General features: G+C 47.7%; 1 protein-coding gene across 1 annotated transcript; it reads left to right on the forward strand.

The window, feature by feature from the left end:
- The first annotated feature begins 140 nt into the window (after window positions 1–140).
- On the forward strand, window positions 141–17,254 carry HDAC1 (histone deacetylase 1). The gene is made up of 14 exons (XM_055798170.1): window positions 141–281; window positions 5,201–5,313; window positions 5,766–5,883; window positions 9,154–9,228; window positions 10,392–10,530; window positions 11,139–11,280; window positions 12,492–12,584; window positions 12,901–13,009; window positions 13,132–13,272; window positions 13,753–13,861; window positions 13,967–14,097; window positions 14,850–14,996; window positions 15,130–15,178; window positions 15,574–17,254. Exons 1-14 carry the CDS (start codon window positions 233–235, stop codon window positions 15,599–15,601), a joined length of 1,443 nt encoding a protein of 480 aa, XP_055654145.1. The 5' UTR covers window positions 141–232; the 3' UTR covers window positions 15,602–17,254.
- The last annotated feature ends 428 nt before the right edge of the window (window positions 17,255–17,682 follow it).

The raw sequence follows: 17,682 nt of genomic DNA on the forward strand, positions 1-17,682 counted from the left end.
CCCAGGCACTCCGCCGCTCCGCCTAGCCTGCTAGCTCCTCCGCGTCCGCTCGCTCCCGCCGCCGCGTTTTCCTATTGGCCGATGGGAGGGAGAGGGCGGAGCGGCGCTCTCCGATAGGTCGGGAGCCGCGCGGGGGTGGGGCTGGTGGGGCGGCGGGGCCCGGGGCCCGGGGCGGGCCGGGTTGGGTTGCGCGGGGCGGCGGTAGGGTCTGTCGCTGTGGGGAGGCAGGAAAATGGCGCTGACGCAGGGGACCAAGCGGAAAGTCTGCTACTACTATGACGGTGAGGGACTGTGGGGCACCGACGAGGGTCGTCCCGGAGATTGGCGGGCCGAGGGGGCTGGAGGGGGGCACCGGTGGGGGGGTGAGGAGGGCAATGGGAGGTGCTGGGGGGGTACTGGGGGACACTGGGGATGGGGGGTGAGGGGTTGGCTGGGGGAGGGGAATGGGGGGTCATTGGAGGACGTGGGTGGTGGGGGTTGCTCAGAGTGGGGGGCTCTAAGGGTATTTGGGGGGTCACTGGGAAATGTGTCGGGGCTGGGGGCTGCCCTCTGGGGGGGTGTGGGGGTCAGTGGGGGCGCTGGGGAGGTGTTTGGGGGGGGAGGGATGGCTGGGGGGCAGTGAGGGGGAAGGGAGGGCTGGGGCTGCACTGGGGGTCAGAAGGATCAGGGCATGGGGGTGGGCATGGTTACCTGGGGGCTCAGCAGGGTTGAGGGAATGGGGGACACTGGAGGGCATAGGAAGGATATGGGGGATAAGGGGATACGGGATGTCCCGGGATAGGGATAAGGGGAGAGGGGGGAGAGACAGGGGAGCGACGTTGGGGGAGATGGGGGGAGACAGGGGAGCAGCATTGGGGGAGATGGGAGAGAGACAGGGGAGCAGCGTTGGGGGAGATGGGAGAGAGACAGGGGAGCAGCGCTGGGGGGAAGGATGGGGGGAGACAGGGGAGCAGCGCTGGGGGGAAGGATGGGGGAGAGACAGGGGAGCAGCGCTGGGGGGAAGGATGGGGGAGAGACAGGGGAGCAGCGCTGGGGGGAAGGATGGGGGGAGACAGGGGAGCAGCGCTGGGGGGAAGGATGGGGGGAGACAGGGGAGCAGCGCTGGGGGGAAGGATGGGGAGAGACAGGGGAGCAGCGTTGGGGGAGATGGGAGAGAGACAGGGGAGCAGCGCTGGGGGGAAGGATGGGGGGAGACAGGGGAGCAGCGTTGGGGGAGATGGGAGAGAGACAGGGGAGCAGCGCTGGGGGGAAGGATGGGGGGAGACAGGGGAGCAGCGCTGGGGGGAAGGATGGGGGAGAGACAGGGGAGCAGCGCTGGGGGGAAGGATGGGGGGAGACAGGGGAGCAGCGCTGGGGGGAAGGATGGGGGAGAGACAGGGGAGCAGCGCTGGGGGGAAGGATGGGGGGAGACAGGGGAGCAGCGCTGGGGGGAAGGATGGGGGGAGACAGGGGAGCAGCGCTGGGGGGAAGGATGGGGGAGAGACAGGGGAGCAGCGCTGGGGGGAAGGATGGGGGAGAGACAGGGGAGCAGCGCTGGGGGGAAGGATGGGGGAGAGACAGGGGAGCAGCGCTGGGGGGAAGGATGGGGGGAGACAGGGGAGCAGCGCTGGGGGGAAGGATGGGGGAGAGACAGGGGAGCAGCGGGAATGTTGCGGGAAGATGGGGGGTGTAGGATAGGATGGGGAGGTATGGAGATCTATGGACTTTGGAGGTGAGGAAACGCTGGGAAGGATCCAGGATGGAACGTGGGGCTGAGAGAGGCTTTGCGAGCCATGCTGAGATGCTGAGGGTTTCTGGGAGGATGGGGAACACTCGGGGAGATGCTGGGGGGCAGGACGGGCGGTGGGGAGGTGAAGCCTCCTTGAGCCACGTTGAGAGGAAGAGGCACTCTCGAAGCTCCCATCTGGGTCAGTGGCGTTGCTGTCAAGCAAGGGACAAACCTAAAGGTGTTAGGAGCCAGACCGAATGCATGGTTGGTTGTAGGGAGTTCCTGTGTCTAGGAGCATTGTTTAGTTCTGGCTCTGAACTTGGCTTGATTGTAGGCTGGCTTTTTTTTCGTTTATGTTCTGAGGCTGGGGAAGTGCTGCTTTGGGGCTAAATAATCATCCCGTTGGAGGAGGGAAGTAACAGGGGGGTAGAGCTGGCCAAGCCCCAAGCTGGGTATCTTGTGGGGCTGCCCTGCTTCTGCTGCGTAGTTTGTGGGAGAAATCCCAGTCACGTCGCCTCTGCACATTCACAGCTGCCTCCCCTTTGGAAGGGCAACTTGGTGCTTCAGTGATGGGCAAACTCATTTTTAATAGTCTGTGATCACTTTTTGTGAAAGGTATTGTGCAATTCTCTATTTCGTCATGGTTTTTAGCCTGTGAAATAAAATAAAAGAATTGTCTTGCTGCTTTTTCTTGGTAAGTGGATGTGCTCAGTGTTCAAACAGTAAAGCGGGCTCTGTTAAACAGCTGTATGTGTCAGGTATATAGTGAGGGCTTGTTTATTTCTCCAGAAAAGTAAATCTAAGCAGTAGCTTTGCAAGCTGCAGTGACAGTCCTGCGGGGTCTCTGAGTCAGCTGGTGTCATGGGGAGGGCAGGGCAAGGAGGAGCCTGGACTAGAGCTGTGGGTGCAGTGAAACTGAGCCCGATTTCACCACACAACTGATCTCTGTGCAATACTCATCGTATCAAAACACAAGGGGATGCTGGAGCCCTGGGCCCTAAAATGCCTGGTTTAAAATTAAGAGCGCTTGTGAGTGGTGCCAGAATGCCATACCGTGTGCACATAACCTGGATGTTGGAAAAAAATGGTCTCTGTGTCCAAACTTAGCCCCGTCCTTGGAATATAACATGTTCACAAAGAAGCGCGACGGTTTGTGAACAAGCTGTAATCTTTACAGGCACATGATGATGCCTTAAATATGAAATAACCAGTCATTTTGTTTGAAAATGCTAAGCAGAGATGCTGTCCTTGTAGTCTTTATTGCACGGTAACTACACAGAGTTAGTTTTATGCACGCTTGTCTATAGCTGCCCTCACTAATTTACTCTGTGGTGAGGTTTTAGAGCCTTCTTTCCACTGCTCTTTTACGAGCGGCTGGCAAACATCCACAGTGTGTCCTAGGGTGAAAGTGTGCTTTTATTGTCGGGGAGGGCATAATCTGCAGTTGTAGGAGGCCAGTTTGTTAGGGCTTTTATTTTCCATGCAGGGAGGTTAGAGCAGCGCAATCTAGTGCAGTAATTCCCCGAACGGAGGTCCCTGGGCGCTGTTGTGGATGGCATGCAGGTCTCTTTCTTGAGTCATAAATTTCAGGTGGCAGGAGGGCATCCTCTGCTGGAGAAGGAACCTGAGCTGCAGGGAAGGGGCTAGGTAAGATGAAGAGGTTGGGGAAAAGGTAGTCGGGTATCTTGAGGGTCCTTCAGGGAAATCCTGAGGGGTGCTGAGGGTATGTGCGAGCGTTTGAACTTGAACAGTGACTTCTCCTTTATTAGCTTGCCTTGTAGGACTTGCTTAACCCTAGCAGACAGGAAGAGGTGGCTGTTAGGTTCACATGCTTCTAATCTGCACTGACATCCATGAGCAGATGAGCTCGTCTGCTGCTCTGTAGAACTTGTGCTGGGATGTGTTTAGCAGAGTGAGCATGAACAGGATCTGGGAGTCAGGGTTTGCCCAGGGCATTTCACTGACAGCCTGAGGTGAAGACGATGGTGATTTTTCAAAGCTTCCTGTAGTTTTGTGCTTGTATTTTCTAGGTAGGGTCTTGAGCATCTCGTGTTGAGTTCCCCAAGGCTTGATTTAGTCTGATTTTACTGTAGGGATAGTTGCTGCAGTAAATTTTCGTGCAAAGAACACCCCATTTCACCATAGTGCCATGGACAGGTAAACTCCACTAGCAGTTTGGGTGTGGGATTTGCACCATTTGCATCTTCTTTGAAAATAGGGCCGTGTCCACAGGAGGAAAACTTACTGCTGTGTGCTGTGGGGAAGTAGCAGTTTCTCCTGAATGTTAAGATTGGTGATGAAATATTAATACTCCCAACTGAGTCACCAGCCAGACCGGATTGAATCTCCTGCTTCCTAAACTGATCAGGAGTTGTACAACTACATGAACAACTTAGGCTGGTTTCCCAAGAAAATGAGGCTTGCGCGATATTGCTGCTGCTTGTGGCTCTCTGCGTGTTTCCTGCTCTTGGCAGCTTTTGAGACCGTGCCTCTCACAGCAACATCAGACGGGAGGCAGAAATCTGAAAGTTAAATTTCTGGAAGTTTCATGGAAATGAGTACCCTGGGAAACCGAGAGGAATAAAAAAACCAGATAGTGGTGCCTACTGTGGGAGAGTGCAGCATGAACTCGGCTTCTGCTGGGTAGGGGAAAATCTGCACGGGGAGATGACCCGTGGGATGTATTTGCAGGAAGCTAACTTCGTTAATGCTGGTGTCCATAGGATAGCTCGTCAGGTGCGTCTGTGTGGGGGTGGGGTTGGCAGGAACTGGGATTCTCCTGAAGGATATTTCAAGCTGTAATAAAAGGTGAAAATGATTTGAGAAGCTATAAAGCTACAGCTGCGCTGGTGTTCCCTTATTTGATGGAATTACCTGCTTTGTATCTTGTTTCTGTCAGGTAAGTAGGGAGAAACTGAGGCAAAGAGGCTACGTGCTCTTGTCTGGTGAGTCATTGTCTGAGCCGAGATTAAACTTGCATGCCTCTTGGCACGCGGGTTTCTGGTCAGAGTGCAATTGCATTTCTCGGTGAAACCTGCGAGCTCTGTACATGTGAGATACCATAGTGGACCTGAACTGCCTGGAGAGGACACTGGAGAGCTGTCGTTGTCCAAGTGATGACAGGCAAATGTGGTGTCCAAAGCTCCTCCTGCCCAAGAAAGCTGGAGCTCCCACCTCTTAACTTGTGCAGTGTGATGCTCGTTGCTCAGACTCTACCTGGATTGCCTTCTCCAGAACTGGCATTAAAAATTTCCTTCTCTGGCTATACGCTAATTTCCAAATGTTTGTCTTATTTGAGTCTACAATAAACTTTTCTGAATCCGTGGAGATACCTATGCAGACAAGATGGGAGACCTTATCCCCTGTGAACAGATGTGCTGCTGAAGGACAAATAAAATGACAGATAACCTGATGGCTCTTGTGGCTCGGCTGTGATTCTGTTTGAAGAAATTCATAGTTTTCCTGCTGTAACAAAATCCTTTCTGCTCCCAGGTGATGTTGGAAACTATTATTATGGCCAAGGACATCCAATGAAACCCCACAGGATCCGGATGACCCACAACCTACTGCTGAACTATGGCCTCTACAGGAAGATGGAAATATATGTAAGTGTAGGGCTGGCCATGAAGAGAAATATATATGAAAGATCTTAGTTTATGTTCTAATTCTGATGCTTCAGACTCGTAAGTTCTCTGTTGACAAGCCAAAGAGGAAAGGAAGAGAAAAAAAACCCAACAGTTGTGCTGATGTATTTCTGCTTTCTTCTGATTGCTTGTTGCGAGATGTTCTTTGCTTCACGTAAGCTTTGGAGACTGGAAGATTGCTTTTCTCCCTGTAACTTAAATGTTTCCTTTGTCTAGATATGTAATACGTTCCAGTCTCTGGCGTTCTTGCCTTTGAAAATAAGTTTCTTTTGTTTGAGGTTGCTGGTTTGATTTTTTATTTTTTTATTTTTTATTTTTTTGCTGCTCCTGGGAGTCAATCTGAGGTTGGAAATGGGGAATTAGGGAGAGAGATGTGTTTCAGAACAAGTCTTGCTCTTTTTCTGTCCTTGCAGCGCCCTCACAAGGCAAATGCGGAAGAGATGACAAAGTACCACAGTGATGACTACATAAAATTTCTGAGATCTATTCGCCCAGATAACATGTCTGAGTACAGCAAGCAGATGCAAAGATGTAAGCCATGCCTGTAGCACTATAGTTCCTGCCAATGTTAAAATTTGTGGTTCTGGGAATTCTAGTTCAGCTTTAGAGGTTTGTGATAAAAAGAGTAGGAAGAATCATGGGAAATTGTCTTTCTGCTGCCTTTGCTTTTGATTTTTTTGGTAAGTCAAGCATTTTAAAAATGTATCCCTCTCTCAAGCCAGTATGCCAAAAGAACTGAGAAAACCCCTTGGACCTGGCTGTCTTTTGTTGGTCTTGTGTTTTGATGTCTCTTCTAAATCGTCTTCCTGGCTCAGAGATGACTGAAATACTCCATTTATGGGCTGCATGTATTTTGTGTTACTGCTTATCTTTAACCAGAGGCACTGAGCGGGAAAGGGTTTGTAATTTAAAACAGGCGCACAGAGAAACCCCCAATGCATCAATTGTGTCCAAATCTGTGGGAACTCGGAAGGATTTTCAGGGCAGTGGCAGTTTGGAAGTAGGGGAGTGCTGAGATGCACAATAATACCTGTCCCCTTTGTGTCAGAATGGCTTATTTTGTGAGCTGATCTCTTGTTCTAATCTCTCCAGTCCATGGGAGGGCTCTTTAATGGTGACTTTAATGTTACAGAAACCTTTTTTTGGTGTGTCTGCAACTCTGTGCTGATGTTTTTGGCTATGGCAAACTAGATTTCTAGCAAGTATAGGCAAATAGTGGGGAAGGCTTGAGGTTCATTTAAACAGTATTTCGGTCTTGCACGCTGCGTTCCTTGAGAGCAGAAAAAAAGTTATTAGCCCATGGGGTTAATTTATGTGGAGTAAATGTTATCTCCAATTTAGAAGAAATACAATATGAAGTAGAGGCCCTTGGAAATCTGGTATGAGCTGAAGGGGACAGATATTAAGGCACAAGCACATAAGAGGAATGAGTAATATAGTTCACGAGTAATATACGTGGAAAGGCTTCCTACAGTAAATGATGTGCCTTCATACACCAGATCATGGAATCATTTCGGTTGGAAAAGACCTTTAAGGTCATTGAGTCCAACCGTAAGCCCAGCACTGCCAAGCCCACCACTAAACCACGTCCCTAAAGTGCCGCATCTGCATGTCTTTCGAATACCTCCAGCGATGGTGACTCCACCACTTCCTGGGCAGCCCATTCCAATGCTTAAACAACCCTTTTGGTGAAGAAATTTTTCCTAATATCCAACCTAAACCTCCCGTGGTGCAACTTGAGGCCATTCCCTCTTGTCCTATCACTTGTTACTGGGGAGAAGAACAACATATACCGAAGTACATATTTACACAGACTGAACTGTTTACCCCTGAAGCAGATACAGGTCATAAACACTCACTCTGCTGTCGCTGGTTGTCGACATTTTCTGTACTGTATTTCCACAGAACTATTGTTCCCTGAAGGAGGCAAAATACAAAAATTAATCTTAGACATGCAGAGGACGGAGCTTTTCTTCAAGACCTGCAGAACCTCTGTGTAGCCAGAGAACTGGCGTAGGAGGCTCAGAACAGAGATGAGGGATACAGGAGACAAGGTCACCGCTCCTGAGTACTGTGGCAGGTCTCTGTAGCCTGCTTGCTGCTTCAGCTTTCCCTTTGAGAGAAGGATAGCTGCTATGATTTCCCTAGGAATGTTTCCACCTTTAATGCTGGCCTCTGGTCACGCTCTCCTACATACAAAGCTTCTCACCCACCCACTGCAAGGAAGAAGGAGCATTTACCTCTCATCTTCCACCAGAGCTTTGTACCTATAGTCAAGTCATTGACCCCTGTTACCAATATTCCTCCTTAGTAGTCCTGGCTGCTCTGAATCTCTGTGAGGGGACAAAGCCCAGCTGGCTTCTCTTTACCTGGTAGCTCCTGTCTTTGTCAGGTATAGCAGTGGGATGCCCTCAGATACTGTCAGTACTGCCCACAAAGTTCTGAGGGGCAGCAGAGGCAATGAACAGTCTCTCTTTTCATTCTGTTAATGTTGCCTGCCTGAGGACTGGGGAAGACTGCTGTGTAACCTAAAGGGCAAGAAGTTTAATTTCTTGTAAGAGGAAGCATGTAGAAATTGATGACTTAAATTCTCCTCGCTTAACAGGGAAAGCTTCCAACCACCTCTTTGAGTTGATTATTCCAATGCTGCCAGTTGCCATGCCCTGCTGAAACAACTGGAAAGCGGGAACAATTGCTTCCTTCTGGGTCTCCAGATGGGTATTGTCCTTTTGAGAGAGTCCTGTCCCGAACTGGGACCATTCAGACACCCTTGGCACACAGTCTTTGTGGAGACTGTGCACTGACGAGTTTCTAATGCTGCAAGAACTGTGCTGTTTGTGCCTTTCTCACTAAGCACAGAAGAAAACATTCTACAGATGTTGTTAAAAAGTACAGATTTTTTTTTTGTTTCTTTGCAAAAGCAATCTTGCAAAATCCTGATTCAATACAAGTCTGTTGTTACTGGGTTTTATTTTTAATCGTGGAACTATTTACAGTAGAGATTTATCCAGGGTAAAACTACAGCACTGCTGAGAGCTTAAAAACTGACAGTCCAGTGTGTAAGTAAAAAGAACGTACAAAGCATAACCAAGCAGATGTGGATGTAAGCTTCTCGTCCAGTGCACGCCACTATCTGCCATCTTCCCACTTTCTCCTGCAGAGCTGCCACTGTTTGCTTTCTCAACTCCTTGTCAGCAATACAGCAGAAAATGGGAGCAAACCCCTTTCCCACTTGCTGAGGGGTTGGGTAGCGGAGCTCAGTGTCAGCTCTGTTGTCAGAAAAACCCCGTTCCCCCCAGAAGGCACAGTGCCCAGGCAGCAGCGCTGCAGCCTGGCGGATGGAGGGTAGCCAGGGGTGCTCGCCCCCGTTTTGCACAGTTTGTGTGTGCCTGTGGTGACCAGCGTGTGCTGCCGGAGCAGAGCGGAATGCTGTAAATGTGCTGAGGACGTGTATCAGTATCACACAGCTCTTGCTGATAGCATCATCTCTCTGCCCACTCGGTTTCTGGATCCCCCGTAGGGCACCTCGGTAGATGGCGTGCTGCTCTCACCGCAGCTCCTGGGACCTGCTTCCCTCTTTTCTTACAAGTCAGGAGCACCTTCCCTACAGCAACAGCCTTTTCGCCTCATCAGGCAATCCTCAGGTGGACGCTGTGAATGTTTTATTATTTCTGGGTGGTATTTTTGTTGGTTAAAACTTTTGATTGCTTGCCTGGTTAGCTTTTTAAATCGGAGCGGTGGTATAAGCTTTGTCATTTATTTGTAGCTTTCTCTTACTAACTCTTTTGTATTCTTTTCAAGTTAATGTTGGGGAAGACTGCCCGGTGTTTGATGGGTTGTTTGAGTTTTGTCAGCTCTCCGCTGGAGGCTCAGTTGGTAAGCTCACAAGTCATATGTTCTTTTTCTCTTAAACAGATGTATGGAATGTAGTTCTGTTTAGGAAATATTGTTGCGGGAGGTGGTGGGGAAGCCTTGTGAACCTATTTCTGATTTCCTTAATAATGAGATCCAGATTTCTTCCTGTGTGAGAGTTCGAGCCTTGCACATTGACAGATCACTCTCCATTTGTTAAGCATCTCTTCACTGGACACATGAAGGACTGTAAGCGATATAACAGCACTGCCAGTGACTGAGTTAAAACAAAACCAGAGCAGTAACAGAGGTTTTAATAAAAAAAAAAAATAATGTGAGCTTTACAAGAAAAAAAAAGTTGTAAAAACCTTATTCTGGGCAGGCATAAGGTGGAAAGGAAAGAAAAGGGATACTTTATTTGTTTTTTTTTTTAACAAAAAGCCACTGTCTCTGGACATGAGGCAAAATAGAACCTGAAAGGTTTCAGTAAGCTCCCTGAAAGCTGGGGCATTAAAAATGCTTTTGCTATTTTAAAATGCTTTTGTTGCAGAAAGGTTGGAACTGTGTTACTGTGCTTAGGTGTTAAAGCTTTGTGGCTGCTACTCCCACAATGACATCTAGAAGTCTTTATTTCCTGTAACGTAGTTCTGACTGCAGCGTTTTTTGAAGTAGCTCTATGCTCTCTGGTCCCATGGCTGTAGATTCCACAGAGTAGATCGTTTGTTTGAATCCAGGGAGACTTGCAAAATTTGCAGAAAGTTTATGAAGGGGCTGAGGGAAGTTCTCTTCCCTCAGTAAACGCATAGTCAGTGGATGACCTAAATATATGTTGGATAAAACCTTTCATTAGAATCTTTTGTTCGGGGCACTGAGAAATCTAGACTGTCTTCAACTGTGACCCCAGCTCGAATGTTGTGGACTCGTTTGTGCAGCTTTCGTGCTCTGAGGCAAAAGTGGGAAGCAGTGAAAATTGCGTGCAGACAAAACAGAGCCTGCATTTCTCTTCCCTTGCCTTTTGTTCGTTTGTTGAGACGGCCAATGTTAAACCCTTGGGCTTGTGCTTTGTCAAGTACCCAAACATACACATCAGCAGTGATGCGATCGTAAGGGACCAGTACTTTACCCCTCAGTCTCTGTCACGGGGCGTTTGCTCACATGCTAACGTTTTGTAATTCTTCTCCCAACAGCCAGTGCTGTGAAGCTGAACAAGCAGCAGACAGATATTGCTGTGAATTGGGCAGGAGGCCTCCACCATGCTAAGAAGTCAGAGGCTTCTGGCTTCTGTTATGTCAACGATATCGTCTTAGCTATCTTGGAGCTCCTAAAGTATGGGCAGTACTATTTTACCCCTTTTGTTTGTCCGTTCTGCTGCATTTCCTCTGCATCCTTAAGTGCTTTCTTCCCAGTCTTTTCTTTTTGTTGCTTTTTTTTGAGCTGTGTTTTCCCAGAAGGGCTTATTCAGCTTTCTGGTGGGATGTGGTACCCTCTGTCCCGAAGAGGGTATGTCTAACAGTGGCACTGTGCAGGAGGTTGCTCTTAGGCCCTTGCCTCTCTTACCACCCACCCCAGAAGAGGGAGCACAGCTGTCATATGTGACAGCTTTTGGCTCCAGGCAAACCTCAATGGGAGGCTTGGAGATAAAAATGCAGTCTGTTGGCTGGATCTGAATAAACTGAGTTGTGTCTGCCTTCAGAGATCAGTTGCAGCAGCAAAAGCCACTTGATTTTCCTCTGTGGTTCTGTTCCACTGCTGACCAAAGCACATGTTCATTCTCTGTAGCTCTTTTGCTTGTAGACTCTGGAGGGAGAGCTGCCCAGTAGCTGTGCAGCCTGGGGGTTAGCACCAAATTCCTTGCTCTCCTCCCATTTGCTCTGCTGCTGAAGGCAATTTCTGCTCGGAAGAAATGCGGTATTTTGACTCCTTTCTGATCCTAGGTATCACCAGAGAGTGCTGTATATTGACATTGATATTCACCACGGAGATGGCGTGGAGGAAGCCTTTTATACCACAGACCGTGTCATGACCGTGTCCTTTCATAAGTACGGAGAATACTTCCCAGGAACAGGGGACCTACGGGTGAGAATGAAGGCTTAGCAGAAAATTACCCTGAAATTTGGCCTCTTCCATCTGTTTGCTGTCGTACTAATTTAACTAAAATCACTGCTCTCCTGAGTTTTCCTGCTTTCAAAGTGGCATCCTTTTTCTGAGGGCAAAGGTGTGTATGTGAGGCAGCTCGCTTGGCTCTTGGAGTGGGTGTTTTATTCCTGTGATCATGGTCTGTATAGTGATAAACCCAAGGCTTTGATACCAGTCTCTTAGCAGCCTTCTGGGGGGATTACGCTCAGAAAAGTGACTCGGAAGATGGCATGTTGGTCATCTGTAGCTACTTGCAAACTAAGCTTGGTCACACAAGCTTTTGGGTGAAAGTTTAGGAAGGAATTACTGTGTGTGTTGGTTTATCTTGTTGGCATTTCCTCCTGTGAGTCAGTTCTGCCCATTAATGAATTGTGGTGTTAACTGTGGCACTCCTTCAAGTTAGATACAGGTGTGGTTCACTTTGTGACTTCTGACATTGCCAGAATGCTGTTCTCAGGGGTGAAATGTTCTTTACCTTTTTTTTTTAATGTGCTTTTTAGTGGAGCTGCATTTTTCTGATCTAAATTCTCTTCTCTTCCACTTGTGACTTGTATTTTTTTTCAGCCCTGCCCCAGAGTTTGGCACTGGTGATGTGAACTTGTGTGCAGCTGCAGCATTCTTTCCTGGTGCAGCCACTCTGCACCATGAATGAAATAATTATTTTTAATAAAACACTTTGGTGTGAGAGAGATAATGGAAATGTAAAAATAGATGTATTATTTTAAAGTAAAAATAGATTCCTTTGGTTACTAGACCGCACGGTCAGCCCAAACTGGTATTTTGGGCTGTGCATCTCGGCAGCATACAGGTTTGAAACTAGAAGTTTGGCTACCAGTCTTATTGCTGTGTAAGAGACTGGCTTTTGCCAGTGAAATGGGAGCCTGTGTGCTCAGAGCAACATGTAGTAGTAGATTTTTCTTCTCTTGAATGCTGAGGGCCAGATGCACCCACCTATCCCAAATAAGCTGCTGCTGCAGTCAACTGACTCTTGCTGCCTTCTGCCAGGACAGTATTTGTCCCTGAGAGCCTAGGTTTACGTTCAGATTACGCTGACGGAATCCCAGGCTTCCCTTCCTAATCTGGGGCACAGTTTATGTGTTGCAGTTGGTTCTCTGGTGATTTGCGGTCTCTCCTGTCTTTCACTCTAATAGGATATTGGTGCAGGCAAAGGCAAGTACTATGCTGTCAACTACCCTCTCCGGGATGGAATTGATGATGAGTCCTATGAAGCAATATTCAAGCCGGTAGGTGAAGACATCTTTGCCGAGGGATTGTTTGGGGATCGTACTTTGTCACTGGGTGACTCAAGGAGCCATTCTTTAGGGAGATTGATTCAGTCTCCTGTGATAAGATTCTTCAGGGGCTATATTCCTCCTTAACAATCGCAGCCTGCTGTCAGTAAGCTGCTCTTTGTAAGAGCCTTAGTGTTACCAATATTAGGGGGGCCAGCAGCTGTGGGAGCACTAAGGGATGCCTTCATGTCGTTTGCTGACATGGACGTTACTGTGTTGCTGTGACGCTGTCCTGTGGAGAGTGTGTAACAACGGGTTTCTTGTTTAGGTGATATCGAAAGTGATGGAGACGTTCCAGCCTAGCGCAGTCGTCTTGCAGTGCGGGTCAGATTCTCTGTCAGGGGACAGGCTGGGTTGTTTTAATCTGACCATCAAAGGTAAGAGTACCGTGCAGTGCCTGTGTTGGACTGGCATAACTGATATAATTAGATTTCGTTGAAAAGTTTTTTGTTCGTATGCCATGAAGCTCAACCCTTTTCTCCTGCTGCTTTTGCTGCAGGTCATGCCAAGTGTGTGGAGTTTGTAAAAAGTTTTAATTTGCCTATGCTGATGCTGGGAGGAGGTGGCTACACAATCCGCAACGTGGCTAGATGCTGGACCTATGAGACTGCTGTGGCTTTGGACACTGAAATTCCCAATGGTAATTCTCCCTGGAGCCTTTGAAGCAAGACTGAGGAACAGTGACGCTCTAGTAACAGAGCTCAGGGAAATGACGTTTCTGTGGGAGAAGTAGCAACCCTAAGATGTTTCATTAGCTCTTGATTATTACCTGTGGAGGAGCTTTCGGATGCCCTGATTTGCAGTAGCTGGTCTTGTTTGCATTCTAGTCCTGTAGCTGTCCCCTCCAGCAAAAGGTACCCAGCGGCCTTGCTGACTTACTGAAATGAGATGACCTTCTACCGAAAACTTGTGTGTGCACAGATAGTGTTTAACTGCCAAGTAGGCTTTGATGGTGCTGTTGCTAAGTTGTCTGCTTTGATCTGATTTTGGGCTAGGAGAGCCTGGGCTCCTATGCCTAGGTAAATGCAGTTGTGCTTTTCCGTAGAGACAACATGTTTGTGGGATTTTGTCACCAGCCCAGTGGTAATTTGGTGTTTATTCCCTTCTAACTTGCCTGCAGAACTCCCGTATAATGACTATTTTGAGTACTTCGGACCAGACTTCAAGCTCCACATCAGTCCCTCGAACATGACTAACCAGAATACCAATGAGTATCTTGAGAAGATCAAGTAAGTGTTTGCTTCTCTTCGCGAGACTGACACCTTCTCCTGGGGGCTTCACAGCCGTGGGTGGCATCTTGCTGACGGAGGTGTTCCTTTCCTGGCTGGCTCTAGGCAGCGTCTCTTTGAGAACCTGCGCATGCTGCCTCATGCTCCCGGCGTCCAGATGCAGCCAATTCCTGAGGATGCTGTTCAGGAAGACAGCGGAGATGAAGAGGAAGAAGATCCTGAGAAACGCATTTCAAGTATGTGCTTGTCTCTGGCATAGGTGCGTTGCCCGGCTGGGAAACGTCCTGTTCAGAGCCTGTGGGTGCCAAAGCTGAACAGGATCGGTTAGCTGGAGAAGCATGCAAGTTCTGAACCGAGTGATTTTAATAAAGAGAGGAGGATAGATCTAGAAGTATCTCAATTCTGCAGTCCTTCGGTTTGAATCTATTGCCACCATTCCGATTGATTTTGTAAGATAAAGCAATGATGCAACGCACTGCAGGCTGAGAGATTTCTTTTCCCTTGGAGAAAGGGCACTTTTGCCAGATGATTTCCATAATGGGAGAACCTAGGCTTTAATGTGAGAATTTAAGTGGTGTAGGTGCTATGACAGAATGCTTTCTGAGAGACTGTCAGGTTTGATCCCAGAAGTTGTCTTCCACTGTGAAAATGCTAGTTTGTATCCAGATTGGCTGATGGCCTTTAGATCTGGCAGACAGATTTTCTCAGTGTGAGGTTGGTTAACCTGCTTACGCTGTCAAGTCTAGACATCACACCGTACCTAATCCAAGTCATACATGTGATCTTGGATCTTAGGCATGAGCAGTTAGGAGTGATGAGTTAAAAGATAGGGCAGGTAGAAAGACGAAGTGTTTTATCGTGGCCTGATTCTGACTTACGTAGGCTGGTTAGTTCATTCCAGCGTGTAGATGTACTTGGAGAAGTTAGTGCTTGGTGTCTCCTGACTTCTAAATCTGCTGAAACAGCCTCTTGTCCTTCTCGCACTCAGTCCGCAATTCTGATAAGAGAATATCCTGTGATGAAGAATTCTCTGACTCTGAAGATGAAGGGGAAGGAGGGCGCAAAAATGTTGCCAACTTTAAGAAAGCCAAGCGTGTGAAAACAGAAGAGGAAAAGGAGGAAGAGGAGAAGAAAGGTAAGCACGAGAGCCTGAAGACTCATGAGAGCATGAGTTCCACTAGAAGCTCCCAGCTCCGTGGAACTTTGCCTGGCATGTACTTTCCTGCTGCACTACTGTGTGTCTTTTTTGTTGTTGTTGTTTTTCCTAGATGAGAAAGAAGAGGAAAAAGCAAAAGAGGAGAAAGCGGAACCCAAAGGGTGAGCCCTCTCTCCTGGCACGGTGATTAAATGGCTGTGCTTATAGTTCCCTGTGCATCTCCTCGTGCCCCCAGTGGGACGTTGCACAGGTTGAGGAGTTGGAGGAGGAATGTGGAGGTTTGGAGGTTTGGATGGCTTCATCAGGGCTGTGAATGGGAAGAGATTTGCGTGTGTACAGCAGCACCAGCTGCTAAAGCACTGTGAGAGCCTGCAGTGAAACGAGCTTAAAAATACCAAAAATACCGTGCCTTCATTCAGTTACGCGTTACAAGTTTTAGGTGGAGATGGGCCATATAATCAGTATTTTTAAGGTTGCAACTCTGGCTTGTTACTAAAGCTTGGGCACAGCTCGAGTCGCTTGTTTAAACCAAATTCTTCATTTCTTGCTTCCACAGGGTGAAGGAAGAAACGAAATCCACCTAAGATGGCTGCAGCTGGACAGTACCTGTCAGTGCGTAGTTGTCATAGGTTAGCTTCTCTGGTTGCCTCCCATTCCACAGGATCTATATTTTATATGTTTCTGTATATATTTCTATATAAATATATAAATGACTTGAGAACTGTAAATTATTCCTTGCTGCACTCCGCTGGGAGCAGATAGGGAGGATTCTGCAGAGTAGACAGACCTGCACTGCCCAGATTTGGTGACTGGGAAGTTTCACGCTTGCCTTCCACTGCCTCCTTAGTGTGTCTTTGAAAAATCACTTCCTTTCTTTACTCTCTCCTCTGAAATAACCACCCTTGGAAAAGAATAATTTAAGTAGAAGTAGTATCTGCATTTCAGGTTAGGTGGAAAGATGGCCATGAATATTGTTTTTCCTTTTTTTTTTTTTTTTTTTTTTTTCCTTTTGGTGGGAGAATATGAGCTCCCAAATGAAGCCTGTGAGAGACTGACTATTCCTTTGGTCTTCAGTTTGATTCCACCATGGCAAGTAACTGCAAGCTGGTGCCGCTTCTCAGGGTCAAATAGTGCAGTTCTTGAATAGAGTTGGCTACCTCCCTGCAGCAAACTTGTGGAAAGAGATGAAGCAGCTTAAAAGCAATCTGAAAAGCGCTTTAGTGAATCAGCCCAAGAGCCCTGCAGGTGCAGATCTGGAAAATGCAAAATGAAAATCACCCTAATGTGGTGGTTAACATTTTCCAAGATCTTGCAGATCCAGTTAGTGTGGCAGCATTATGCATCTGGAGTAAGGGATGAAATTTTTATACCTTTTTTTCTATACTTACGCCCCTCTGTTGGCGGGGGCGGGGGGGGGAAGTGAGTTACTGCCCATTTGGCCGCCTGCTTTGCTTTTCCTGCTTGTTCTGCCCTCGGCTACACGTGCCCTAATGTGTTTTCCCAGTACTGATCTGTGTCCTAGGCTGAAACCACTGCAGAAATTCCCGACTCTTCTCAAGGCCAGACCAAACAGAGCCTGGCTGAAACCTGTTGCTAACGTGTGTCGCTCACAGAAAAACTCTTCTCTGAAGTGAAGTTACAAAATGTTTTCAAATTGAACCTTTCCTCTTTCCTGCTCTCGAGGCCGGTAAATATGGAGAACCTTTTCATCAGCCGCCTGAGCTGTTGTAAGGGAACAGCAGATGGGGCTCTGTACATTTTTATAAGTACTCCTCTTCCTACTCCCACGCATTATCTCACACCCAAAGGTCTTTTGTGACCATAACTGGCCTTTCTTTTGCATCTCGTTTTGTACAGCTGATCATTAGATGAGCGCAGAAGTTTTGCAGGCAGTTTTGACTCGCTGCTCTCCTTTCTCAGGGGGATTCCTCTGTCCATAAGAGGATCTGTACCTCCCACGGAGCGCTGCTGATGGTTTCAACTCTAATAATGCTGCTAACTTAACACAGGTTATTTTTTAAATGTTTTATTTTTTTAAATACTTCTTTTCCCTTTTCCACCGTGAGTTTTTTAGTCTTTGAATCTGAGTGACGTGTCACTCCTGCTCTTCAGTGTTTGTATGTGAAGCAAGAGAGATCAGTGTATCTTTGTGTCTGGGGGGGAATATATTGTGGTTTTTTAAAGATGCTTTTATTTTGAATTTTGAGAATCTTTGTAATAAAACTGGTACATTTCTATGGTTGGTGTGAGTTTGTACTGCTTTCTGCTGAGAGGAAACACCCGGGTAGAGTAGGAGTTCAGGTTGGTTTCAGAACCATTGCTGGAAAATGGTGCACAAAAGATGACAGCTGGAATCGGGCTTTGGAAAGAAAGGTGGGGTGAGACACGGCTACTTCCCCTCCTCTTTCAGGAAGAGGGCTAGCTATGTTGATTTAAACACCATCCACCGAAGCATTTTATCTGGAACATGCTCATGCTGTGTGTGAAAGACTGCTTTAGTTTCTTTTGTAGATGTTTGCTGCTTTTCTTTTTTTCCCTCCTTTCTTTCCCCCTGTGTTTTATAAAATACCCTTGAAACTTTCCTTGGGACCCTTCTCCCCAGAAAAGGTAAACCAAAATACCCCGGTTTTTGTTCGCTCACAACTGTTCTACCCGACAAGGGTCA

This window comes from Falco peregrinus, chromosome 3 (genome assembly GCF_023634155.1).
Source record: "Falco peregrinus isolate bFalPer1 chromosome 3, bFalPer1.pri, whole genome shotgun sequence".
NCBI classification, from domain to species: Eukaryota; Metazoa; Chordata; class Aves; order Falconiformes; family Falconidae; genus Falco; species Falco peregrinus.

Coding starts and splice junctions, on each gene's coding strand:
- HDAC1 (XM_055798170.1), top strand. CDS start 233: ATGGCGCTGACGCAGGGGACCAAGCGGAAAGTCTGCTACTACTATGAC. Junction 14,997..15,129: donor GGAGGAAGAGGAGAAGAAAG/GTAAGCACGAGA, acceptor TGTTTTTCCTAG/ATGAGAAAGAAGAGGAAAAA. Junction 15,179..15,573: donor GAGAAAGCGGAACCCAAAGG/GTGAGCCCTCTC, acceptor TTGCTTCCACAG/GGTGAAGGAAGAAACGAAAT.